Raw genomic sequence first — 27,174 nt, 5'->3', positions numbered from 1 at the left:
ACAAGTTCTTATTCTGTTGCTTTGTTGTGTTTCTCTATATGTACCCTAAATTATTCCTTTTCGATCTAATCCTTTATCTCCTCTTCTGTCCTTCATCCTTTCTCTCCTTCCCTTCTTCTCTCCCTCCATCTCTACAACGGGCAAAAGCTGCCTTCAGGGACTCACACTGGAATGTCCAGTTTTGACCAGCAGCAAAATTTCTACAACTTCACTGATCCAAGTAACCCTCTCGGGTTAGAATGATTTCCCACACTAACTCCCCTCAGTTACCATCCAACAGACGGCTCCACACTTTTGAGCTCAACGAAAACACACTGTGCAAATAAACCCAAGGTGCCTGTCCACAATATCATGTGCGAATCCACTGATCACGTTCACTCCATATACACCATGGCTTTGAAAAGGATCATCTGAGATCCTCTTGTTATGTCTTGTTTTTTTTCACTTAAAGTTAAGGTATTTTACTTAAAGTCAAGGCAAAACAAAACAAAACAAAAGTAACAAAATATGTTTGGATGGAAAAAAAATTGAAATCAGTAATGCATTTTCATCACTATAACTTCTGGAAAACAAAGCAAAGAGGGCCCAGAAATTGAGACTAAACACTGAGCAACACCACTCCTGTCTCAACGGGACGTCCACTATAGACCCGTGCTATACACGTAGGCTACCAGTAGTTGATAGTGTATTTTAGTAATTTTAAAGAACAGTTAAATGATCAAATCCCTAAAGATATAGCATATTCCCCTTTCTTTGTCTAGGAATCTGTTTTGGAAGCCAATTCAATGATTACTACAAGGACATGGAATTTTGATATCCATTTGGTACTGATTTACACCAGTATTTCGAAGGCTGCCAACAAGAAAGTCCAGAATTTCAGGCAGCCAAAATTCTGCAAGAGACAACTGTCTTTTATTTTATAGCTTATGAATTTGGGGCTTAATATGATTTTCCACTAACAAGTTCTGTACCCCCTCCAGAGTGCTAAAGCTGGTGTGTAGATCAGCAAAATAACACAGAACATATGAGGCAAGTTAATATTAAACTTGAAGGAAAACTGTACAAATTACATTGTTTACTTAGGAAAAAGCACTCTAGTTGAAAGGGCTGACATATGATTTATTGCAAACAACCAGAATGCTCACATTTTTAATCTCAACCGTACTTGCAGCAGTTGTTTGGTGATGGTGGGGCCCTGGATATTGTATAAATAAAGTCATCAATTGAAAATACACGAGATGTTGGTAAGGAATAGTGCTAAATACTTCATGTCTTCTTTTTTTATTAAATGTCCAGAAAAAATGCAGAATCATGTCCAGAATGAGTACTAAATCATAAGCAAATAACTTAGGGAAGAGTTAGATGGATAACTCTTTTTAAGCATAAGGAAATAAAGAACCTGCTTAATTAAAAACACCAAAATGTTCTCGGTTCCTAGAAACTAGCCTGTTGCAAAACACAACTTCCATATATAACTAGAAAAAAATCAGTGTAGAATTTCTTCATATGCTCAAAGTAATCTTTTGAAGGAAGTCAAAGAGAGAATAAATACTGGAACACTGAAATGATTAAATGGTTATTTTTTTTTTAGAAAAACCATGAAATTTTCTTCCCCAATGCCATGAAGAAAAAGGAGAGACATGCATTCATTCTTTAATATTTAAGTGTTTCATGCCTAAATGACTTTCCCTAGGATTCCAGGCTTGTCCAAGACCTTTCATGTTTCATACAATTTCTGATGTGGTTTTTTACACTTGTTCTCAATTTAGAAGTTAGCAAAGATATGTAAATGATGAAATCAGCAAAGGAAGTCTTAGAATTATTTATCAACAAAACTAGCCATTAAGCACGGCATCCTGTGATGTTTCTCAGTAAAGAAAAATTAGCTATCTCACATAATTTTACAGATGAGGCCTATTGAGAAAAATAAAGGAAATATTTCTATAGCAGAAGCCCACATCAACTACTAAGAAAACCATATCAGATGCCCTCTAGATTGCCATTAATACCCTAAACTCTTATTTGCAAGCCTGGCCATGTTGCCAACCATGGGCAGCTGCTGGACCATCATCATAGGAAAGTCCTCTGCTTTCCTGGAAGGGACAAGAATCTTTGATGGATTCTTAGGTTCATCAGAGAGAAGGATATACCATTATGCGTGAGTACCACACACCACTATTATTTCTGAAACAGTAGCTGTGCTGAACAATTATTTTAACCATGTTGTCAAACTGCTCCATCTAATGACAATCAAAGCTAAATGTGTGAACAAATGGAAGAAGGACTTCAGACATCCACTCTTAACTTTTAGAGTAGAAACATTTATATAAAAAATCTTCATTAAAAATATATGGCTAAGGTACTCTATGAAATTTATTATTAGCTAATAACATAATTTTATCTATACTCACTTTTAAAACTGACACTGAGTGGATAAATTATTTCTTGCCAAAATTGCTGTATCTAAAAGAAAATAAAATGAAGAAATATCTACAAATTTTAATGTAGATTAAAATCTTCAAAGTTTAATGTCTGTACCCGTACCATGTTACAAGACAGAGCATTGAAAATAAAAATCATCATTCTATTTGTAAAGAAGGCCAAGGAAACACACCTGAGGAAGCCAACCTTACTGACTGCTTTTATCAAATTCTGGTCCATTGTCAAAAACAGATACTTCTGGTTCATTTAATCAGGAACTGTTTTCTTATTTTGCACAGAGTTATGACAAATTTCATTTTTAATTTCTCATTAGATTTCCAAAAGGCACGATGAAGTTAAACTTACCACTAACTTCCATAAGTGTGGCATAGAGGAAAAGTGGAGAAATGCATCTGTAAATATATCAAATCTATAGAAAACCACTGCAGTTGAAAACTTAAGTTTATCCTTCTGAATTTCTCCTCTCAGTTGTTTTCTGTCCTCTGCTCACGCCTTAGACTGCGCGAGTTTGCTTTAGCTACAGCTGCGTAACCAGCAGTAGTGTGACGAGACTGCACTGTATTCCCATTTAGTTTCATAAAAACATTTTGGCGGTCAGCCAAGTTCACTGTGTCCTTTGGAAACCTACTCATACAGAAAACCAGGTATGATAGACTATACACTACTTACTATATACAAACTTGAGTCCTGAGAGCAAAACATAGAGGTTAAAAGAGGGGGTAACTTCTCATTCAGGCTGGCTGGAAGAAATTTGAGAAACTAAAGTGAGGAGGTTCTAAAAACCCTGACTAAATAATATCACTTACTCATAGGTAAAATGAAGCTACTTTCCAGGAGCTTGCTCAACAATGTTTTGCTCAATCATTTGTGACCAGTGGTGAGCAGGGGCTTGACATCACGATCATTTTATATCTGAGCTTCATCTTCTGCGTTGAATTCATAGCATGTACCACTTAGATGTGTGTCTAATAACTCTCCATCTGCCAACAGTGGAGGCACAGCAGGGGTCTGGGTGGTCAGTAGGGAAAGAGATGGGGAAAAACTGGGAGTCATGGCTTCTGACAGAGAACTGACATGGTAGGGGAGGGGGGAGTGTGGGTGTTTCTGAAGCAGCTGGCCTGGGGTTGTGGCTGGCATTCTTGGAGGCACTGCTTTAATCCCAGGTTGGGCTACAGCTGTTATCAAAGGTGGTGGAAAAACAAAAGATTTTTTCTCTTTTGGAATGCTAGGCATATGTAAATGTTCATCCTTTAGTTTTGCAATATCACTAAATACTGAGGCAAGAGGCAGGAATCTGGGTTCCCAGCTGAGGACATAATCCCAGTGACAGTCGCCACTCACATCGTCATCAGAGGTTCTCTGGGTGGAAGGAGCTGCACGTCTTGCTTCCTGATCACTTGAAATAAAGATGGACTCTTTTCTGACTTCAGCCAGGATGCCCTCTTTCATCTCTCTCTTCTTCAGGGCCTGGGGTAACACACTATTTTGAACATAGGTTGTGCCATAGCCTTCTTCTCGATCCCCTTCCTCAAATGTCTGGCTGGCTTCTGCTATTTCGGCAGGGACCACCACATCGGTTTCTCCAGACAGGCAGGACAGTTGGTCTGAGTCCCTTGGGATGCCGGAATCTGGCACCCTGGATTCCCGATCACTCAGAGCGGAGCTAGAGTCCTTCCTGCAAGGATGCTCATTTATCCTCTGGATTTCCTTATCTTCAGCAGTTTCTCCTTCCACAGAACAGTGGCCACTGGAGTTTGAGTGCCTGTACAGATTCACAATGTCTTTCTCCATGATACTGATCAAACTCAGCCATTCAGGCAAGGAGTCCATGGGCACCACCTCATTACTGCACTCGCTGGTTTTCAGGAAGGGCTCGGGCATGCTCGTGTCCCTGTTCAGTTGCAGGCTGATGTCTAAGGATGCAGATGTTTTCTTTTCTTCATAGTTGTTTACTGCACCTTTTTGTTTATATCTTAAAATCAGTACAACTAGAACAACAATGAGTAACAGAAACACTAAAAAGGAGACCATGAGGCTGGTTGACAAGTCGCTACCTGACACTGCTGAGTGTTTTCCTTCTGAGGGAAATGACACATTCACAAAAACAGTGCAGGATGTAAACTTGGAGTCCGGTTTGGGGCTGTGAGCGATTATTTTCATTTCAATGGTGTCTTCTTTGCTGACTTGACTTTTTATTAGGGGGAGGGCTCTAGCCAAATAAATATTTCCATTGGTCTTATTTACTGAAAAGAAAGGAGATGGAGTATCAAGGGAGTAAACAATAACTCCATCAATACCAGAGTCTGCGTCTGATGCTTCCACTCTGCCAATCAACTGTCTTAGGTTAATCTTTTCTGGGAGGCTGAAAAAATATTGATCTTGAGTGAAAATGGGTTCAAACTCATCTATCCCCTCAATATCCACCCAAACCATTAAGGAGGCAGTTGAGTCACCTTTGTCTTTTGCCTGAACGGTGAGGCAGTATTTACTGCCATTTTCATAGTCAATGACTTGCTTAGCATGAATGTCTCCTGTTAAAGGGTCAATGAGGAAGAGATCATGATCTTGAAGCACCCCAGGAGTGACAGAACAGGGTGATAAAATAGAATAAGTCAATTCTCTGTAAGGACCCGCATCAAAATCCAAAGCATTTACAGAACATACGGTGGAGAAAATTGGCAAATTTTCAGGAACAACACAATTCAAGCTTGAGAAGATAAACTGAGGTGCGTGGTCATTATCATCTAGGACATTGACAAGCACAAGTGCCAAAGAAAAATGTTTCCTTTCTTCATCTGAAGCTTGGATAGTTAAAGTGAATTGTATAGTTTCTTCATAATCCAGAGGTTTAACCAAATAAATCACACCAGTGTTTTCTTCTAAGTGAAAATGTCCCTTCTCGTTTCCAGAGATTATGTGGTAGATGATTTCTGCATGTGAACCCACATCACGGTCGGTTGCTGAGACCACAGCGATGTGACTCCCGATGGGGGTACTTTCCTTCACGTGGGTGTGATATTTCAGATGGTCGAATTCAGGCGGATTATCATTGACATCAAGTACTTCTATTGATACCATGGCTGTGGTACTCAGTGGAGGGCAGCCATGGTCAGAGGCCAGAATTACAAGCTTGTGACTGGCAGCTGCTTCTCTGTCCAGACTGTGAAGCAACACCAGATAACCAATCTGCTTATAAGGATACTGTGAAGGAATGAAACTAGTTTCCACATGGAAATTGTTCTGTGCATTACCACTGATGATGGAATATTCAGCATGTGTGTTTTCACGGGTCCAGTCACGGTCAGTGGTTGAAAATGTGACAAGCGTGCCTCCAACTTGTGCATCTTCACTCAAGCTAAGATTATAGGATTCTACTGCAAATTCAGGGGCATAATTGTTCATATCTTGTATTTCTACTTCTACTAAGGTAAGAGCCTTCAGGTCAGGAATTCCACCATCGCTGGCTTCAACAAGAAATCGAACTGTCGATTTTTCATCCAGAAGTAATATTGGGTTGATAGTAAATATTGTGCCTGGAAAACAACACATAGCATTTCAATGTTGTGGAATTAAATTCCCATGATCCATTTAGTCGGCAAATATGTATCAAATATTTACTAATGTGGTTACTCACTCATCAGATTTGTTATTTAAGTCACAACCAAGAATAACTCCAGACAGAATATGAAAATTTTTATAGTTCTATTATTTTTATATTTAAGATCCAGAAATAATACTCAGGGCATTCACTCTATTACATATATGTACTGCTTGAAAATGACTTTGCTGCACGTTTCTCTTAATTTTACTTTTGTATAGTAACTAAATTGTTCTCTTTCTATATTTTTTAAGAAAATGTACTCCTATTTGAAAAATTTATGCCCATTCCACTACCAATTGACACATATATACAGACATTCTAGCATGGAGATACTGGTTCTGGTAATAGAGGTCGACTCACTCTAGTCAAATGAAATTGATCAATGTGACAGTGCAGAGATAACAACTGTTGCTTAATTATAGAGATGTCCTTCCTAAAGCTTTTGGTTAATTCAGTAAGTAGATTTTTCCCTTATTAATGAAATGCATTTAATACACTTTATTGTTTTAAGTGTAGAAATACTCATTTTTAATGTGTGCATGTAACATTTTTTTCTAAGCTAACTCTGTTTTTAAAGTATAGTCACTAAAAAGAATACAGAATGTTGTCATTTAAATGTCACATTTCAGTTAGAGTCCCATCATGAACTAAACTGATCTAATAACATTTAATGTTTTAAAAATATTCTGATTAGTATCTCCTGTCAGTCTGTTGGTAACACATGTCAAGCAAAAGTTGCTAGGACAGTGCTCAGAGGAACCACCTCACACCCTGTGATTTGCTGAGGCTAGACTGACAGCAGATGAGGCCATCCCCTTGCCTGCAAAAAGAGGGGGAAAAAGAGAGAAGAAAAAGAAAGCCAAATTCCTGCCATATGGTATCCATAAGTACCCATTTATCCACAGGCTGTTTACAACACTCAGTGGCTATCAGTATTTTGTGATTAATTTCTCCTTTCAGGTAATCCTAAGGTTAACTTTTTTGTTGAGGTGTAATTGACATATTAGTTTCAGGTGTATGATATAATTATTTAATATATTAATATATTCGCTCTTTTGTAAAATGGTCACCATAATTGTCTAGTTAACATCCATCATTCTGAGGTTAATTTTTAAACCAGCCCTCACTATGAAATGACACTATGGTGTGTGGACACAGTGTAATATATCCCAATCCATGTTCTCTTCTAGAATGTGCTCTGATAGGGATAGTGTTGGGTTAATTATTCACCTTTATCAAATTTAGCTTTTAATGTCTATTCATTGTTAAACTTTATGCAATTCTCAGCTGTTCTAATCTGCAATCACTTGCCTGAATGCATTACACAATCACAGATCTCTTGCTCTCTGATAAAGATACAGAGAGCCTTGGAGGGCATCAAATAAACCAGAACACCACAATGATTTTTACTTAGTGGAGATGTTCAAATAATTCTCCTTCTTCAATTTTTTTGGTCCTCATTGAATGTGTTATGTATTCTATTCCTGAACTTATTGTTCTTGGCTTGGGAAAAAAGCTTCCACATTCTGGTAACATGAAGTTCTCAGTACTAAATCAATCCCTTCGACTTCATTTTCATTCTTGTTGAGGTCTGGGATAATTCCCTGAACTGTGTTTGGCTGGCCTGATGAACTGGGTGTTTACTGTATTGGGGTCCTTGAGCTTCTCTGCATTTGCCATCATGTTAATCGATTCCTTTTGCTTTCCAGCCACTGAGATGTCGGAGAAGAGAAATACTACTGAGAGTTGCTGCCACAGCATTTGATTTGAAGAGAAATGAGAAGGTGGTATCTCTAACACTGGGGGTGAGGGTCAGAGGGTACTTAGGAGCATTTGGAAAGGTTTATTTCAAGCTTCCATCCAGTAACTCCAGTCTATGAACACTAAACCCAGTATATATAACTCACCATTCATAGGATCAATTGAAAATTCCTTAGAAGACGAAAGGATTCTGTAAGAAATGTTATCATTGCTTTCTTGGTCTGTGGCTGCCACAGTCAGCACAGAGCTCCCGATAGGTACCAATTCAGGAACAGCGGCCTGCAGGGACAAAGACAGAAATGAACACGGTGCTTAAGACTGCAGATAGTTTCATGAATGGAGCCAGAGCATGAGGCCAGTTTGGTCATTCTGATTATGGAAAATACACAGAGAAGCTGACTTTATTAGACATATTAATTTACAGTGTTGATGTATTAAGAAGATTGTGTTCTAGTCCCAGAATTTAGAAAAACAGAAAGATTTTTAAAATCTTGTTGTTTTGATTTTTTGTTAGGAAACAATTTCCCTCTCAGTTATTTCCATGTGGTAGAGGGCAGTTAACACATTCACTACTGCATTATTACATTATGTGTATTGTATGATTTAGCAAGCTTCACAGAAGACCATTGCTTGGTTTAGTTTCTATCCCATCCTGTGTTTACACTTAAGCCTCGCATTTGCTACATTCAAAGGTCCTGGAGCCCATTTCTAAGCACTTAGTTGAAATGTTATCATTGCCCTTACTTCTGTAAACATATGCTATCCTCTCAAAACAAAAATTTCCACCTTGCAGTTTTGTTCATGGTTTGTTTCTGCCAAATGTTAATCAATATATTCCAAAAGTATGTCTAGGAAAGAAAAAGTTTTCCCAAATTAACTACAGATAATCCAAACTACCTTATTGTCTTATCTGTGGTTTTGCAAATGTTAGGCCAGTTCTAATTTTTAGGAACAACTATACTCCAATCCCTACAAACTAAAAACATGATGACATACAAACTGAAGTAAATGAGCTATTACTCAATTCCATATGTGCTTAGAGCCTCTGTGATATTAAATATAAAACTCTCAGCATCAACTTGGGCACTAAAAACAGTGCATACTGTCTGCCTAAATAAGTCTGTCAACAATGGGGGTCTTACACTCTTCCCTGTTTTTCCAAGGTTGGCTGAGGTTTCAGCATCTCTTTAAGAATTTTACCTGGTAAGAATCTTGAGAAAATACTGGTGGGTTATCATTGACATCCAGCACGCGGATGATGAGTGTTCCCTCTGTGTGGTGGACTGTATCAGAAATTTGGATGAGCAGCTCATATTCAGCAGCTTCTTCAAAATCCAAAGGCTTCACAAGCACCACTACTCCAGTGTTTGGATCAATAGCAAACTTGGAGCCAGGATTACTCTCTTTGACGAAATTGAAGATGAAAGATGGGTTCACATCCACATCATGAACTGATATCTGAGTCACAATGACACCAGGCAAAGAATCTGAAATAGTCACGACCAATGTCAGCCTCTATTAAAATTCATCTTTTGAAATACTTTTCTTTAATAGTTCAATCCAACCATTTTTAAGTCCAGCATGATTTGCTGTTTCTTGGCACAATTTCTCATCCAAAGCTCATTATGAGCTGAACAAAACTCTGAAGTATTTATGAGCCCAGTAAAAGTGAAAATTTACCAGTGAGTAGGGAATTGAGGAGTATTTAATTTTTATATTGTGTTTTTCAACATATATTTACAGCACAATTCCAGGACCAAGAAACATTCTAAGCCAAGTATTTGTACTACATAATTTCTGTTTCAAAATCATATATTCACTGGGGATAGGGATGGAAAGAAGGTTATGACTCAGAACATTAACGCAAAGCATAAAACTCTGAATAGTAGGCACGATTTAAATGAAAATATTTTTATCCTCAAGTTAGAAATAGTTCCCTGTACTTATTTTTGTAAAATATTTTCTTTTGGAGTGGTCCATACCCTACTTCCTTCTCTTAAACTCTGACTCTCAAAATTATAAAACTATAGAAAGACAAAGCATACACCATACTAGTGATAAAAGCAAATCTCTAATATTAATCACCAGAAAAGTTATAAGATAGATGACATGCTAAATGTCTAACACACCATACCTGTTCTCCAGCCTAACCTTACATGAAAGGGACTTTGTTTTTAAGCTTACAGGTATGGGGCAGGTAGAAAGAAGATACCAAGATACTCAGAATAGTTCTGCTATATACGAGAATCATAATGTTCCTATGTAAAGCTTGAATATTCTTGATGTATATTGACCACATCTTGCCCCATTCAGTATGCTCTGATTTAAGCCATTTGTTCTTGAGATATACTTATACTGGGTACATTGCTGCATTTTGACACCAAACCATGCGCTTAAGAAGAGTACCTCTTGTAAAATCAAATACAAATGCATCAAATAGGTGAGAAGAACTGGAAAATTTCTTATTTACAAAATATTTTATAATATATAGAATATTTTGCCTACAAATATATTTCTGAAATATATTATTGCCTGTGAGCAGTAGTGATTACAATTTGTTTGGAACATGAACATAACAGAGTGTTAGGAATTTTAGGAATAATTTGGGTAGTAAGAGTAAAAGGAAAGGCAAGGGAGGGAATACCACTATTTGCAAACTCAACTAGGAAGAATTGCATTGGGTTTTAGCAGTACAGACATTGACCCCAGAAAACTCTGGGGTCATGGACTGTGGAATCATCATATAGCCCAGAGAGCCAAACAATTAAGATGAATTACCATATTATGTAAAATTTTACCATTAACATGGTAAAACTTTCTGCAAATGTTGAAGTTTAGTTTCCACTAGAGGAAAGTGATGACTTTGTGTGATGAATATCCAATTCACTTCACTTGTGACTTGTCATTACTAAACTGCAAAGACTGCCAAAAATATCAGTCTGGGAACATTGCTGCTTCTCAGAGGAGCTATAGGCTGGATTGTCACAGTCAACAAAATATGCTTCTTCATTTTTCAGAAATGTCTGTACACAAAAAGAAGCTGTGTGGAATGGTAGTTTAGCTTGAGCATGGGAAATTGATCTCACGTTGACCTGAGTGCAAATTCCAGCTTTAACATTTAACTTCTTTGACATTTGATACTTAACTTTTGGCCATTCGTTTTCTAGTCTAAAATGAAGATACAAACTGTCTATGTTGCATGGTTGTTGAGGGTTAGTACTAATTTTTAATATAGCACCTGAATGAAAAAATGTTAGATGATATTATACAAGTTAATAAAAGGGAGAATTCCAAAAGGCCATACTTACTTTCTGCAATTTCCACTGCTTCAGAGGGGAGAAAAGCTGGGGCATTGTCATTTATATCAATCACTTGTATCTTGATCACACTTGTTCCAGAAAGCCTGGGCACCCCTTTATCTGTGGCTTGAACAATCAAGCTGGTTTGGAAAAGAATCAAGGAATGTTATCCATTATCCAGAGAATAAGAAAAATAACATAAATATCAAATATCCAGTCAAAAATTTTAAATTGAGCTGACTAGCTATTTTTATTTCTCCCCTGGCTTTTTCTAATTGGCATCATTTAAAATTTATTTCATAAGAATGGTAGCCTGAAATTTATTTATTTTTGACATGTTTCGAGAATCAAATCCAGCAAGTCACCAGAGGTCATGAGATGTTTAATACAAACATACTGTTTCTGAGAGAAAGATTATAAAACTTAGTCATTCCTACTAAGGAAAACCTAAAAATTAGAAACATCAATACCTGTTCTTTGGGTAAATAAACTGCCTCCACCTGGATATTGGCTAGATATTTTCATTTGATTAGACCAACAAAAGATAGCACCACTAAAGCTTGATTTGTTTAATACTGTTTTTTTCAGATCCAAACTGCAAATCAATCAAAATTAAGGAAGTTAGAGAGGACTCTGCCATGATAAATACTTATGCACAAAAAATGGACTACTGGTAGACTATAGAGGTAGAGCCCTTGATCTGAAAGAATTTACATGCAGTGATTCAGTCTCTCTGGAATGACGGCACAACTAGCTTCTCCAGCAACCAAATTAGAATCCTCATTAGTGCCTTCAACTTCACGCTTTCTGTCCCTTCCCTTCTAATATCAACTAATTATGGATCTTGGAGATTTTACCTCCTGACCATCACTAGGATCAGCATTCCCAGCCAATTCCCTCCCACCTTCAATAAGCCCAAGCCAAACAAATAAGCCCAAGCCAAACAAACATCCAGCTCTGCTAGGGTTTGAAGGGTTTCCTGGGATGTGGGACTTCCAGTTTTTAAGAAAAAGCAGTACAATCTCCAGCAAACTGGGACACGTTGTTCTCTGTAGCCTCATCTCTTTATCTTTACCTGGAACCCTGTATATTCATTATTCCCTTTCTCAACTAGAGTACTTGTTTACTCACCGATCTCCCCACTGCAAGTGTCATCTGCCCCTATCTATCCCCCACACTGTAACTCAGTGCTTTATCTAGAATCCTGATTTGAAAACCAGACTCGCATTGTGTATAAGAGGTCGTCCAAGCCTTGAACATGTACATGCCTTTCTAAGGCCTGGCTTCTGCCTGAAATCCCTGTGCCTGCACCCTCTTGGTCTTCCAAAGCTCACATCCTGGTGCGATTTTGCTGACCTCTCATCTGATTTGGGGGCCCCTTTCTCTGTCCCATAGCACCCTGTCCATTCCTCTGCCGTAGCAATCATCACCCTTTGTTCTTAATGATTTATCCATCTGCCTCTCCCATAAGTTCTTGAGGGTTACCTAATTGGGTTTTCTTTAATACACACAGAGTTCTGATTTCTCAAGATCTGTCCAAGATTATAAATGTATTACATGACAGAGCCAGGATTCAAGCCCTGGTCCTGGTTGGCTGAAAAGCTTGTGCTCCACTCTGATACTTCTCTATATTCCTCTCTTAAATCATGCCCTAATACATTATCATCAGGTTTTTGGTCTCCTCTAAACATTATGAGTTCCAGGAGGGTAGCAGAGTAATAAAGTGAGTTGTTACTCAGAAGATGATCTTTATTTCAGAAATGGTATTAGTCTTAGCCTTTTAAGAAACTGAGTCCTAGAAGCTAACTTTTCCACTGTTTTTGTTTTGCTTTTCCATTGTTAGCTTACCTGATAAGTGTTCTTTATCATTTCAACCTTAAATTTTAAAATGGCATAAAGTAACCAACTCTTTCTTGGTTTAAACTCCATTAATAGCAAAAGATCACAGCTTATCAACCGTTTATGAAACCTAAAGGGTGCCTTCTACACTATCAGAGTTGAGACATCAGTAGAGCAACAATGTGAATTTCACACTTTTGGAACCTAGAAATAACTCCATGTGTAAAGTTTCTTTTGTCAACCTAAACATAAGTCTGGTACATATGGGCAAATTTCACTTAAAATATTCAATTCATAATGTTCTCTTCTCCAGCTGCTGGCACCTCCCCAATGTCATACTAAAGGTCTCAGCCAAGACCTCAAGGTTACAGCTCTATCAATTCTTCCACTATAGCCATAACTATCCTTACTTTTCATGATATTATAACTTCAGGGATTTTGTGTAATGCCTATGCCAAGTTAAAAAAATGAGATTCTTTGATATGGAGGGATATATATGATTCAGTTTCAAAATAAAAGGATGAGTAAAAGGTTTGCCAGTGGCTTGAAGAACAAATGGAATATTATGCTGGCAGAGCCACTGAGATTCTACCCATAACTCCTGTGAGCCCTCGGGTTTTCTTGCTGGCTCTTTGGCAGTCTTTGGAAAACTGCTGGTTAGGGCCGGTTTAACTGCCTCCATGTTCCAGAACTACTGCCCTGGTGAGTGCATCGGCAGAGATTAGAAATGAAAATGACCAAAGTCAAAACAGGGCCCTTCTGTCAGAGCCTCTTTCTCCTTTTCTGCCAACCATGGGAAGCTTCATCACAAACACTTATGAAAGGAAAGGCTATAACTTCTGGTTATTGCTATACAAGTTTTATGTCCTTTTCCTCCTGAGACTATTGTAATGATAGCAAAATAATTTGAAATAAAGTGTATGTCCATATGGCTGAAAAGAAAATGGGAGAACACGTTAGTGGATAGAATGGGTGGGAAGTTTCAACAGATTTCTGGAAAATGTGAGCAGATTGAGAAGAGGTTACAGGTAAGTGGGTCAGAGGAAACCACAGATCAAAATGTATTTGGAAGGAGATCGGGATAAGTGAGAAACAGATTTGCCCCCACATAATCAAGGAGAGGGTCCAGACATGGCAAAGAGTAGAGTGACATACTGGTCTAAAATGACTTGAAGGTTATTTTAAATTCAAAACGCAGAACCATCAAGTCTTGCCTATTGATTGCTCTTCACTCCCAGGAAAAAGAATGCCTGATGTTCATAGAGTAAGTAATGTTGGGGGACTATCCCTGGAGAATGAAAGCCCCTCCCAAAGAAAAACGAATTCTCCATATACTGTCATTTGCATGTCATCCTGCAAAGTAGCAACTTCCCCTCTGGCTCATCTTGAAGTGAAGTGAGCTGGTCAGTAAGCTCCACCAGCCATCTCAGAGCCCGAGGACTTTGCTATTGCCTCAGTCAGAACCCAGAATCCTCAGTTACTTCCAGAAAACTCCCAAGTGAAAAAGAATGTGAAGTAGACAAAGAGAAGAAATGAACCCAAAGGAAACAGATCTTGAGAGAGCAAAAGAAAATGCAAAAACAAAACATTAATCAGAAACACAATTAGAAGAAAGAATAACTAGAAAAAAAATCCTAATTAATGTCCTTGGAGAGATATCAGAAGACACTGAACACATAAAACAAAAACAAGATGCTGAGGAATAGGTCAATGATCAAGGAACTGCTTTTAGAAATAAAAAATATATAATATCCACACATTTTTAGAAAACAAAAAAGAATGTTTAGAAGGTTAAAATTAAGGAAAACTCCCAGAAAAATAAAACAATAGAAATGAACCAACACAGAAAATGAGAAATGGAAACTAGGGGAGAAAAATATTACTGACAAAGGATCAATCCAGGCAGTCCAACACTTGATTGAACAAGATCCAGGAAAAAAGAACAGGGCAAAGTAAATAAGCAAACAAAACAAAACAAAAAACAAACAAAAGGTAGGCAATTATCAATGAAATAATGCAAGAAAATAAAAAGAAACATTTCTCCTTATTGAAAGAGCACACCACGTACTCAGCACAAGGAAAGACCCACATCAAAATATAAGTTCACAACATTTCTAAGCATTATGGATAAAGAAAATTACTTGAGAAGTTCCACAAAGAACAAAAAAATATATCATATACAAAACATATAGTTAGAATGGCCTAAGACTTCTTAGCAGCAAAACTGGGTTTTAAAAGAAAACAACAATGCCTGCAAAGTTCCAAAAGAAAATTTCAACTGTGATACTAGCCATTCTGTAAATCACATGTGAGCATAGAATAAAAGCATTTTCAGATATACAAAATCTCAGAGGAGCTACTTCATTGGCAGCTTTTCCTACAAAGCTACTGCAAGAGAAAACTAAGAAAGAAAGACACAGGATCCAGGATCCAGGGGCCCAGCTTCAGAGACCACTGAACAAAAGTCATGGGATACCAGCTCCACAGCGGGCTGAGAGCGCCAAGCTGGCCGTGCTACACGGGAGGGTGGAAAGCAGCAGGAAAGGGGTCTTCAAGGCACAAAGGAGCCTTGGTGGAACATTTGATATGAGAGGCATTTGGGGGAAAGGCTAGGTGGGCATGCCAGAGTTAATAGAGCATCTATAAGGAATTAAGTACATGGAAATAGCAAACTGGGTGAGTCAGAAAGAAAAATAATCATTGGCTCTGGGGTAAGGGAGTAGAGTAAGGGAGGAAATACAATCATACAGAATGACCTGGCTCCGAGGTAAACATTTATATAATCATATAATGTAAATACTAATTATTGAGTCAATGAAAAACAGTGATAAGAATATATAAAGACATTTGGATATAAGAAGGAAAAAATGTTAAACCCACAACTGTTATAACATGAAGTTGACAGATAATGTTTAAAATGATAAATTAACCCATATTGCTGTTTATAATACCGGAGAGAACCAGTTGAAAGGAGGGTCTGTTTCTGGAGTGTCAGTGCTGGAACAGGAGAGGCAATGGTCACTGACTTAGCTGTTGATACTCTACGGTACTATTTGATTTTTTTTTAAATGTATCACTTTGATAATAATACAAATATAAATTAGAAAATATACTTATGTCAAAACCTTTACTTTTTGACTGTCTGTTGAATACTTCCTTCTCACCTATAAATACGCTCCACAAGCGAATCCTAAAAACATACCCTACTCTCAAGCCTAAATTGCCCACTCAATTACCACTATCTGGCATTCCTTCTTTTTAACTCAATATTGTTAAAAAAGAAAAGTAGTCCATCACAAATGTCTCTGCTTTCTATTGTAGTCACTCCTAAACCCACTATATAATTGACCTTCTATCCATCACATTAGTGACCCTCCTTTGGAAAATAATACCAGGAGCTTCCTAATCACCAGACAGTAATCTTTCAGTTGTAGAGATATGTATACTACAAACCTCAAAATGCTTTTTCATCCATGTCTGAAATAAAAAGATAGTCCATGTCCCAATGATATTCACTGAGAAGTCTACAGAGGAAATATTTCTGCCATGTGTATTTTGGAAACTAAAAGAATTATGCCAAGTACTTTGGCCCTTGTTCATGAAAAGAAGGACACAAGGAGGGAAAATATTTGCTTCCTGGTGATCACAGGAGGAAAAGTGAACAAAAAGCACTATTGGGACACTGGCCAAATGAGGTAAAATTTTTATTTAAGTTTAATTCTGTTCATATGATGTTTGTTACTATCATTAATTACAATTCCTCTCTTTGAAGGTTACAGAAGCTTCCTGAGACAGTCACTCATAACCATGAAGTATTTGTTGTTTATATCCCAGAACTTGTGATGTTTGTAATATATATTTGTTAAAGAAAATTGTATTTGATGACTTAATCTGTAGAGTATTATATTTGTTAATAAGAATCAATCTGTTGACTTGAGTTTAAATTAATTTTACAGCTTTGGATTTAATTGACCTACAGATATAACAGTGCATAAGTTATCTTGTAAGAAAACAATTTGAGATAAGCATTCCTTGTAAACTCCCTAAAATAAGGAATACTTTTAGTAGATTCTAATCCAAAGACATTTTGAAACCTTTTTCTTTTATGCAGCCCAACCTCTGCCTCTCATTTCCATGAAGCCATCTTTTCCCAGTCCTGTTCCTATCATTCTATCCCCTAAATCTACCTTGCTGGCTGGCTTCTATGTCTCTGCTTGGCCTTCAAGTGGTGATAATGGTCCAAATTTTCATTTTACATATTCTCCTTCAGTAATTCCATTTCACACAATTTCCTTGGATGAATTCCAAATTGAAATCTCAAATGAAAACCTCTTTCCTGAGCTCCACATCATGATTTTTAATTGCCTATCTTCACTTTTGTTCTGCACTGGCCCTTCAAATTCAAAAATACCCAGCAAAATATCCCAGTCTCAATCTGCTCCTCTTCTTGCCTTTCCTCTGTAGACATTTCAGAAGCATTTTCTACTTGTTTCCTTTTTGAATAAATTCAACTGACCACCATGTTCCTATGGACTCCATATCTGAATCAGCTGGTAAGTATGCTCCTTCTGTTCATCCCCACTGCTTCATCTACCCAGGAGAGATTTCACGATTGTTGACCAGCTTAACTAGTCTGCCTGACGGTGGTTCCCTGCCCTGCAATGCATCCATTGCCAAATGTCCTTTAAAAATAAAGATCTGAACATGAGATATGATTTTTATTGAGATATAATCAGCTGTGTATAAGTTTAAGGTGTATAGCATAATAATTTGACTTATACATATTATGAAATGATCACCACGATAAGTTTAGTAATATCCATCATCTCACATAGATATAAAAAAAAAAGAAAAACAAAGTTTTTTTCCCTGTGATGAGAAGTCAGGATTTACTCTCCTGTCACGTACACCACAGAGCAGTGTTATCTCCGGCCATCATGTTGCACGTTACATCCCCAGGACTTAGGGTTCTTCTAAACGGAAGTCTGTACCTTTTCACCCCCTTCCTTCTCCATATCTCCAGCCTCCCCTTCATTGCCCCACACTCAGGTATTTCTCAGGTGCACTGAACCACTTGTCATTTCCAAACATACCAAATGCTTCTGCATACCCAGGGCTTTCCTTTTATTGCATATCCATGCCTGTTGCATTTTATTCCCTTCTCCATGGGGAGCCAGAGACTGGGGTCGCAATCCCAGCCCTGTTGCTTATGAGTCATCTGTTTTGGGGACAGATAATTAACATCTCAGCCCATCTCCTACCTTGTATATGTAACTGCCTTTTATTATTTCTCTCAGTCATAATGAGTCATTTGACAGAGAGGGTGAGTTTAGCATTGCTCCTGGCCATAACTGCTTTTTGATCTTGAATATTTATGCTACAGCAATGGGAACTTTTAAACATTTAGATGAACTGTTATTTGCCCAGTACTTTTTTGTTGCTCACTGTTATTTAAAGTCCCTCTGAGGACTAAAACTCTCTGCTCTAAAGTGTTGCAAGGCCTACATGAATATCAATTACCAACTTCAACAGTGGTAGGTTTCTCCACGTTAGTTTTAAGTCAGGTAGTGGAAACAAGGTCAAACACCCTTTTTGTAGGCCTCCTCATGTGTTATTCCACAAATGTAGGCTGGGACTGACTTGTTCTTATTCTAGGTTTCTAAAGTTCTTTCGTTTTGTAAATATATAGGTATGTGCTTTTTAGTATTTTCCTCTCATGATACAATAGGAAACCTTATTACAACCGCTCACATAGGCAAGAATCTCAGTTCTGCCATTTTATGAGCTGTGAATTCTTGGCGAACAGCTTTATCTCTCTGAACTCCAATCTCCTCATTCTGTTCACCTTAAATCTGTTAGGAGAATTCAACATGCAAAGCAGGTGCCCCGTAAATGGCAACTATTGTGATTATCAATATGCTTCCTGCCACAGGTTATACTGGCACTTAGCTTTTGAGCTCCCTAAAAACAAGCACAGCTTCATGTGTCTTTACATCCCCAGCCTCATGGTTGGTAAATAGTTTTTGACATTCAGAAATACCAGTTAGACAAAATGTAAGTTCAATTTAATAATCTGTAATCATCTTTCCACTGAGTTTTCTTATACGTGGCTTAATATGCAAACTAACAATTATTTAATGTTTATTTAATGCCTTTACATTGAATAGAATCATAACCCACAACATCCTTTTTCCCTCCTTATTTTATGTTGTAAAATGCAGGATGAGAATTGGGAATGTTTTCTTTATTGAGACAAAATGGCAATACTTGGAAAGTAGAGAAAGGTGAAAAAGCTAATGATACCGTTTCCAAAGTGCCCACTGAAGGTGTAGCAGGCTGGGGGAAACCATTCCATATGTTCCCCACAGGAGCTTAACTAACAGGGAAGGCACCAAAGGAGAGAAAACATGAGAGGGCTATTGGGTACACTTTTATACAGCTCACAGAAGGCATACAGAAAGGAAGGAGGTCTACAATATTGCCTTGCCTTGAAATACTGAAACACATTGGAGACGTACAGGACATGCTGTGTGTGCACAGCATGTGTGTGTGCACATGTGTGTATGCATGTGTGTATGCATGTGTGCATGTGTTTATGCATGTGTGTGCATAGTGTGTGCATGTGTGCATGTGCTTATGTGTGTGCATGTGTATGTGTGTGCATGTGTGTGTGTGTGTGTGTGTGCATGTGTGTGTGTTCACTGTTTCTTTCTGTCACAGTCTGTGGGTAGTTTAACTTTTCTCAGTTCCTGCTTCTTCCAGCCTTGAGTTAAATTCTTCATGGGGAACTATAGAGGGGCATTTTTAAATATTGGGACCTTTCTGATGCTGGGAACCTTGAAACTATGACTATGACGCAAATAGGAAAAAGCTGAAAGGGGTTAGATTTAATTGCTAATTAGACTCTATTGAGTAAGAACATTGTAGCAGAAAGTCATTATAATCAGGAAATGTTTAGTTTCTGAAACATAGCCGATCTTCAATAATCTGTGAATTTGTAATCACTCAGGTGGCAATGAGGTTGAGATTTACCTGCAGTCACCCATGGAGAGAGAGCTTTAAGCTTAAAATTGCTAGAGAAACAACACAGCAGGAATAGGTTTTAACATATTTATACAATTGGTTTTAATATATTTACACAATAAGTATCATAACAACTGATTAAATTATTACTGAAAAAAGTCCTCCTAGTTAACAGGGTAAGGTCTTAAACTTTTTAAATACTTTTGAAGTAATATATTGAAATATATTAAACAAAAACAACTAACCACTTAATCAAACCTTTAGAGTTGGGAAGTTTTTCAGAGGTTAATTAATCCAATCCGTTCAGTTACAGATCCCATTTTAATCAGCTTTCACTGCTCAACCACACAAATACACGGCACTCTCTTCACAGAACATGAAAGGAGAAGAAAATGAACACTCAGGTCTTTTGTGTACCTGTTTTTCCCCTAAACAGAAGGTCTGCTCCGTAGCTCATACAGTGGAAACAGCGTGACCCAGAATAGCTCGGTGTGAGTCCATATTTGGTCATTAAATTGTTCTGTGACCCTGAGCAAGCCCCTGGGTGTGTCTGCTGTCTTCTCAGGGAATAAGAAAATGCCTAACTGAACTTCCGCGGGAGGTGATTGTGAGGGATTAAAGGAAGTGCTTATGTGCAAAGCCTTTGGGAAGAACATAAAGAAACAGGACAGAAACCTAGAGCATACTAAAATGCACAATAAAAAAGCCAAGCCACTCTTTGACCCCAGGCTTCCCACTTGACTACCTCTCCAGAGACCAACAAGGTTAATAGTTTATGTTTTCTTCCCAAAGCAGCCCAAGTACCAGGGTATGCTTTCATGCAAACTGGCCTGAAGTGTGAGCTCTGCAGCATGCCTCGTGATTTCCTCCACAAGGCTGTATATCCCAGAGCTCGTTGGCACATACAGATAGCACTGTTTTCTCTTGTAAGATCAGGTTCCTGGTATCCACGGGAGGCTGGGCCCTCGCTCTTGAAGCAGTCCCCAGTCACAGACATTTTCAGTTACTCTGAGTCTTTTCTTTCTTTTTTATAGACCATGATGCCATAAATACCTCTGTATGTAGGGCTACACTTTTGTAGCACTGACTTTTTAAATACCTAGAAGACCTGAGATACTATTATACTTTAACAGAATTCTGTATAAGGCTGACATATCTTGAACTCTAGACAAAAATACATGTAATGTTGAATGTGCTTCTAATAAGGCCATTTCTAGTAGAACACAGTATTGCCACAAGGACCTGATGACAGGATTGTGTTGTCACACACACACACAAAGAATAAAACAAAAGTGTCATTCAGTCTTCACTGTCTTTAAAAGCAATAACCACAAACATTTGCAGAGTGTTTTCTAACACTCTCTCATTTAGTACACTCATTAGTGTCACAAATTCATCAAATCTCAGAGCTAGAAAGGACTTAAAAGTTCTTCTGGGCCAATCACCTTTTCCAAACAGCAAATATTTTCAGGGACATTTTCAGTGTCTCAAACAGGGTGATAAGGTGGTTAGAAGGGAAATCACATTTTACAACTAAGTTGCCATAACAGGAAGTCATACCAAAAGCAACAGTGGTGTCACAAGCAAAGCAGAAAAGCTGATCAGAGATCTGAATCTGGGACAGACCTGTAGGCGCCGGCGAGCTCGTGATCCATAATCGCGTTCGCTGTTACCGCACCGCTCAGGCTGTCCATCTGGAACACCTGTCCTTGGTTGCCGGAGAGAATGGAGTACTCGACGAGGCCGCTCGACCCACGGTCCGGGTCTGCGGCAGAGACCTGTGAGGAAGCAATTCTCCCATTAGCTAAGAATTTAACCTGCAAGGTGGGGTACGCCTGTTTTTCAGGGAAATGCATTATGAAAGAATCAGATTGTCAGACACGCTCTAAAGCAATGACCAAAGGAGTATCAACAAATGGCGGAAGCTTACATTTATAAGGAAGTGGGCTATGAGTGAAAAACCTGTTTCACAGACTCCTTCGAAGGGTTTCCAAGCAACTTTCAGAAGGAGCAGCACATGTGTTGAGCTGCAATTTTAGGCAACAGGAAAAAACAGTATTTGATAGAAAATCTTATTTGCTTGAATAGAAGATTTCCATTACTGTATATGGATTCAGCTAGCACCTGAAAAGGAAAGAAATCTCCCCAGTGAATGGTGGTATTTTATTTGTTTCTTGCTTATAATATTGCCTCTAAAATAAGTCACATGTGGATTTTTTATATTATGTTGAAAGACTCATTTTTAAAAGGATTTTTAATTAATGAAACTGCCTAGATTTCGTGTTAACAAATACAGGTCCTGATGAGTTATCAGTCATGTTGGGGAGAAACAAAAGTTCTGTATCATTCTCCGCGGAGACATATTTAGTCTGCATTACATTTTAATCACAAAGCCAATTTTATTAGTGGATTCAATATTTTATTTAAGAACAAGTTGACAGATTAATTAAAAAATCTTTTTCCACTTATTTTTCACCCTCTGTGCTCCTCAGCTCCTTAGCTCACATCTCTCCTGGGTGCTACACTGAGGTCCTAGAGGGTCCTTGCTTCTAACACCCTATGCTCTCAATCTGTCCCTCGCCTGGCGGCCGAGTCTCAGGGGATCCTGAGTGGCACATGTAGACACCCAGGACCTCATTAGGAGGGCACACGAGCCAGCTATTTGGTACAGAAAGGCAGCTACACAGTTGCCTTCAGATCATCAGGAAGAGAACCTTCATCTGCATCTGGGCAGAATGAAGCCCATCATGGGGCCGTTACTTAAAAGTTCTACAGAGAGCAGGCCCCCCAGGAGGCGTACAGTGGGAGGTCAGGGTGCCAGCAACACATCGCCACAATGGCTAAGGTCCTCGGGGAAGAAATGCATCAGAAAGAGGACCCAGGGGCAGGACGAGCACCAGGGCAGCCCTGACACACAGCTCCTTTGTTTCCATCAAGATGAATCCACTCTAACTGGTCTCTACCCTGGCGTCCCACCACTTAAGATTCAAAGTCGAGGGAGATAAAGTCTACGTGAGACTGAGGCAGTTGGCAACACCTTTGTTTGGAGGAAAGGGGAAGGTCACTACTTGACTGACATTCCCACCAGGACTGCATCTGGCCAGGAGGGTCAGTTCCTAAGGGATGTTTGTGGGACTGTAACCAAAAGGAAAAAGCAGGGGCAGCATGGTGGCAAAAAGCGAGATGTAACTACTACAAGTGGTGTAACTCCAGAGCCTTCTACGTGCCTGTTGACCTGAACAGAACACAGGAAAAGGGCAGCTCTGGCTTCCTGGAAACCCACTGGCCTAAAATTGTGAAGAACTGAGCTCATGGTCCCTGTGCTCATCTCAGCCTCTGCAGTGTCTGCCGTACTGAAGCACTGGTAGGTCAGGCCCTCTCCTGTGTGGTGTGTGCCTGGGCTTCAAGCGTTCCACACTGTGCAGCCTAGCTCTAGCCAGGTTAGCAAAGAAGTGCAACATAGTGGTGCCCCAGTGTGGGGATCCTCTGGGACAAAGTAGGTCCCACAGTGGCCCTGGAGGCACTGAACAGGTATCACTGGGCAGAGGTGACAAAACTGGAAACGGGAATGCCCTCACCTTCTTTTTAAACACCTCAGTCACAGTGAAAGCAGAGTAAAGGCACAGCGTTTCTGGAACAGGCTGACAGCTGGAGGAATTAGGCTGCTATCACACAAAATAAATCTACAAAGACAGCATAGGAAACCCCATGCTGGGCATCCTGGGCTGTGTGTAGGACACACAGAGCTAAAATTCTATGACTGCTGAGTCTCCACTGGTCATGTTTGCATCAACAGAGGGAAGCATGTGCATCTGGAACTGGACTGGAAGTCCAATGAATGTGTCTTTATCCACAGCTGACCCCTGAACATGGTGGATGCACTTGAACTATGCAGGCCCATTTATGCATGGATTCTTTTCAATAGAGCTATTAGAGAAATTTTTGAAGATTTGTGAAAATTTGAGGAAAACTCTTTTTTCCAGCTTACTTTACTATAAGAATATAGTATATAACACATATAACATACAAAGTATAACTTGACTGTTTTTGTTATCGGTAGGGCTTCTGGTCAACAGCAGAGTAGGTAGGTAAGTTTCTGGGCGTCAGAAGTTGTACCTGGATTTGCGACGGTGGTGGTGGGGTTGGCACTCCCAGCCCCCGTGGTACTCAAGGGCCAATGTGTGCAGGTGAAGGTAGCTGCACGGTAAAGAACTGTTGGAGGACTTGTCCAGAAAGTGTACTAACGCTAACGTGTCGTTTGGATACCTGACCCCATCCAGCCCAGAGAAAGAGGGCCGTGGGACAGTCACTGGTGATTGGTCACAGTGGCAGGGTTACAGAGGCCAAAAGCAATGTTCCACTACACGTCTGACTTTTTCAGAAAGGGGGTTTAATACTGATTTCCTGTGCAGATCCCAAGAGGTTGTGCATTTCCTAATGTTCAGAATACAAAGCATCAGCTCAACGGTGAAAGGACACATGAAAACAGGTACTAGTCCTGAAGCAGGAAGGGAAATGATAAAGGCTGGTTGGGCTTTAGAGCCAAGCAACACTGCCCTGCTGCTTCTCTTCTCCAGGGCTTGGGGATTTGTCCAAGGATGGGGCTTGGCCTGCAAACAGTGGATCTGTGCCTTTCACACAATGCAGTGTCTGCAAATCTGGAGCCTGGGGAGCTCTTCCCTGCTCTGTGCCCCAGCCCATGCATGCACGGCAGCTCTGCCTGGCGAGTGCCTGCTCGCCCTTAAAGACTAAGTGCAAAATATCATTCTTCCGTGAAGCCTTATACTTCTCCTGCAGGAAGACTTTCTGTCTCCTACTTCTCTTGGGGCATTAAATGTACACTTCAGTTATGACGTAATAATATGCACTTAAGTTATACACTTATAAGGTGAGCTGATTTTTGTGCCCTGGTAGTGTTCAACAGAGTCCCTAGAGGAAGTGGGCGGGCACTACACTAACAGAGCATAGAATGAATATGGAAGAAGAGTGGACTCAGAGACTCCAGACTTCCTTCATCCTAACATTTCACCAAGTGTATCAAACAGAGTATATGTCCTGAAGACATTTAACATTTAATTTATGTTCTGGAGAAAAGGCTTTAGATATTTTGACATGCATTGATCGGTAATAATTTACACACACACACACAAAAAAAAAACAAAAAACAAAAAAAACCCACGTTTCTGTTACCTGTATGATGTGAGCATTGTGGAAGTGGCCTTCAGACACTGACACATGGTAAACACTTTGCTCAAAGCGTGGTAAATTATCATTCACATCTTCTATCAAGACAGCTACTTTGCTGTAGGCTCTATACCCCATACTTTCAGCCAAAACAATGAGTTGTACTTCATTTCTGACTTCAGAATCAAGAAACTGGGGTTCTTTCACTGTGAGTTCTCCTATTTTAATTCCCAGGGAAAAAAATTAAAATAAAAGAAAATGTTACAGTGTTACTTAAAAAGTCCCAAATCACCTTTGATTCACATGTTCACCTCTCCCTCAAAGCTTCCCCTTCGCTGGCATCCCTTTCCTACCGACTGGGGTCACCATGAAAAAAGATGACAACATGCAGATGTTTGCAGGGCTCAAAAATTTAGGAGGGAAAGAAACCACAAAATTATCTGAAATCTGGGAGCTATCACTTCAGTTGTTCTTGCCTCTCCATAGTCTGTCCATCACCATGTCTGGAAAGTCTACCTTGCAAATATCTCTTGAATCCACCTCTCTCCGTCTTTACTGCTGTCGCCCCTGCATTCCCCACCTGTCCCCTGCATTACCCCATCTGACTGGTCCCATGGGACCCCTTAACTGGCCTCCCTACTGATCCAGTTACCATTTTGAATTAAACAAACAAAAAAACATGGTCAGTGTCCTTTATAAAATGTTTTGATGGCTTCCCACAACTGTCATGATAAAGTTCAGCCTCCCAAGGACCACTTGCTCAGGCCCCTCCCACCTCAGAATTTTCATCCATGTCATTTTCCACTTTTCTTTCTCTACTCTGATCAAAACACTCATGAGTGTTCTGATCCTCAAATGTCCCTTCCCGAGTTGTCGTGCATGCTGGGCCATCTGCCTGGAACAGTCCCTACTTCTGTATTTCCTCAGGGATCTTTCCAGACCACTCACCCCAGCACCATGACTAGCAGCCCCCAGCAGACTCCCGCCCGGTGCCTGCATGCGCTCCAGTCCTACTGCAGCCTAGATCCCCTCTTGTTTTACAGGTTATTGGTTTATGAGGACAGTTATCTATTTCTTACACCATTGTATTTCCAGTATATAGCTTGGGGTCTGGCATGCAGAAGGCATCCAGTCATATTTCTTATGCCCTCAAATAAAAAGTATATCCAGGTAAGGGAAATTAACTCTTGGGGGCTATGCCTCGTAAAAGTTTCTCCCTCAAATTAAGAAAATTCCTCCCCTGATATAATTTCCTTCTCTAGTTTCTACTGCTTTTTTTCTCCCCTTTACAATAACATTTCTTACTGAATTTGTTATTATTATTATTATTAAACTCTTACTGTCAAAAATTACTTTGAATAGAGATTCATTTTATGAGCACTGTCGGGGTTTGAGAAACCTGACATCAAGCCTAAATCCTAGCCCTGGCTACTTAATTTAGGTAAATTACCCGGCTCCCCCACTACTACAGTTTGTGACCTGGAGTAAGTTATTCAGGTTCCATAGAGCTGCTTCTCTTCTTCTGTTAAATGAGGATGTTAATCATGACTTCATAGGGTTGCTGGGAGAAATAATATAGTGAATATCTGGAATGTTTCTTTGCAGTGACATGCAGATTCCAGTGTTCTACCCATGCTTGTTATCCATTCCAACATCAGATACAGGTTTAAGAGAACATTTACTAGCCATGGACTGTTAAAAGTTTGATCTTCTGGTGAAAGAACTTGTACTGCTTTTAGAAATATGGTCTGGAAGCCACAATTTTTATTGCTCAATCTGAACCAGTTTCTCTAAATAAACAACCTAGTCCAAGAACACATCAGGCTATCATGTACTTACCTGGATGCTGCTGGGAACCATATCCTATTCTAATTTTCTAACTCTGACATTGAGTGTTTTGAGAGGATTTTATAGCTTCAATTCTGTTATTAAGAAAAATTAAATGTTTATAATTTATATGGAGAACTTGCTGTACTACCAAATTTAAAATGTCATAAACTCATTTCATTTATTGTCCTTAGATTT

General features: G+C 39.2%; 1 protein-coding gene across 1 annotated transcript in view; it reads right to left on the bottom strand.

The window, feature by feature from the left end:
* Positions 1 to 1,265: 1,265 nt before the first annotated feature.
* The window catches only part of DCHS2 (dachsous cadherin-related 2), a 227,100-nt gene continuing 201,191 nt past the window's right edge, over positions 1,266 to 27,174 (bottom strand). The window contains exons 15-20 of the mRNA XM_073232557.1: positions 25,156 to 25,367; positions 21,592 to 21,743; positions 11,113 to 11,243; positions 9,005 to 9,291; positions 7,951 to 8,083; positions 1,266 to 5,975 (exon numbers count right to left, since the gene is read on the bottom strand). Coding sequence (XP_073088658.1) covers positions 3,349 to 5,975; positions 7,951 to 8,083; positions 9,005 to 9,291; positions 11,113 to 11,243; positions 21,592 to 21,743; positions 25,156 to 25,367 — 3,542 coding nt within the window. The 3' untranslated portion in view covers positions 1,266 to 3,348. The remainder of the gene's footprint in view (positions 5,976 to 7,950; positions 8,084 to 9,004; positions 9,292 to 11,112; positions 11,244 to 21,591; positions 21,744 to 25,155; positions 25,368 to 27,174) is intronic.

This window comes from Manis javanica, chromosome 3 (assembly GCF_040802235.1).
Source record: "Manis javanica isolate MJ-LG chromosome 3, MJ_LKY, whole genome shotgun sequence".
In the NCBI taxonomy this organism is placed as follows: domain Eukaryota; kingdom Metazoa; phylum Chordata; class Mammalia; order Pholidota; family Manidae; genus Manis; species Manis javanica.
Note: the sequence above shows the minus strand (reverse complement) of the source record. Positions and strands in the feature narration are given on the sequence as shown.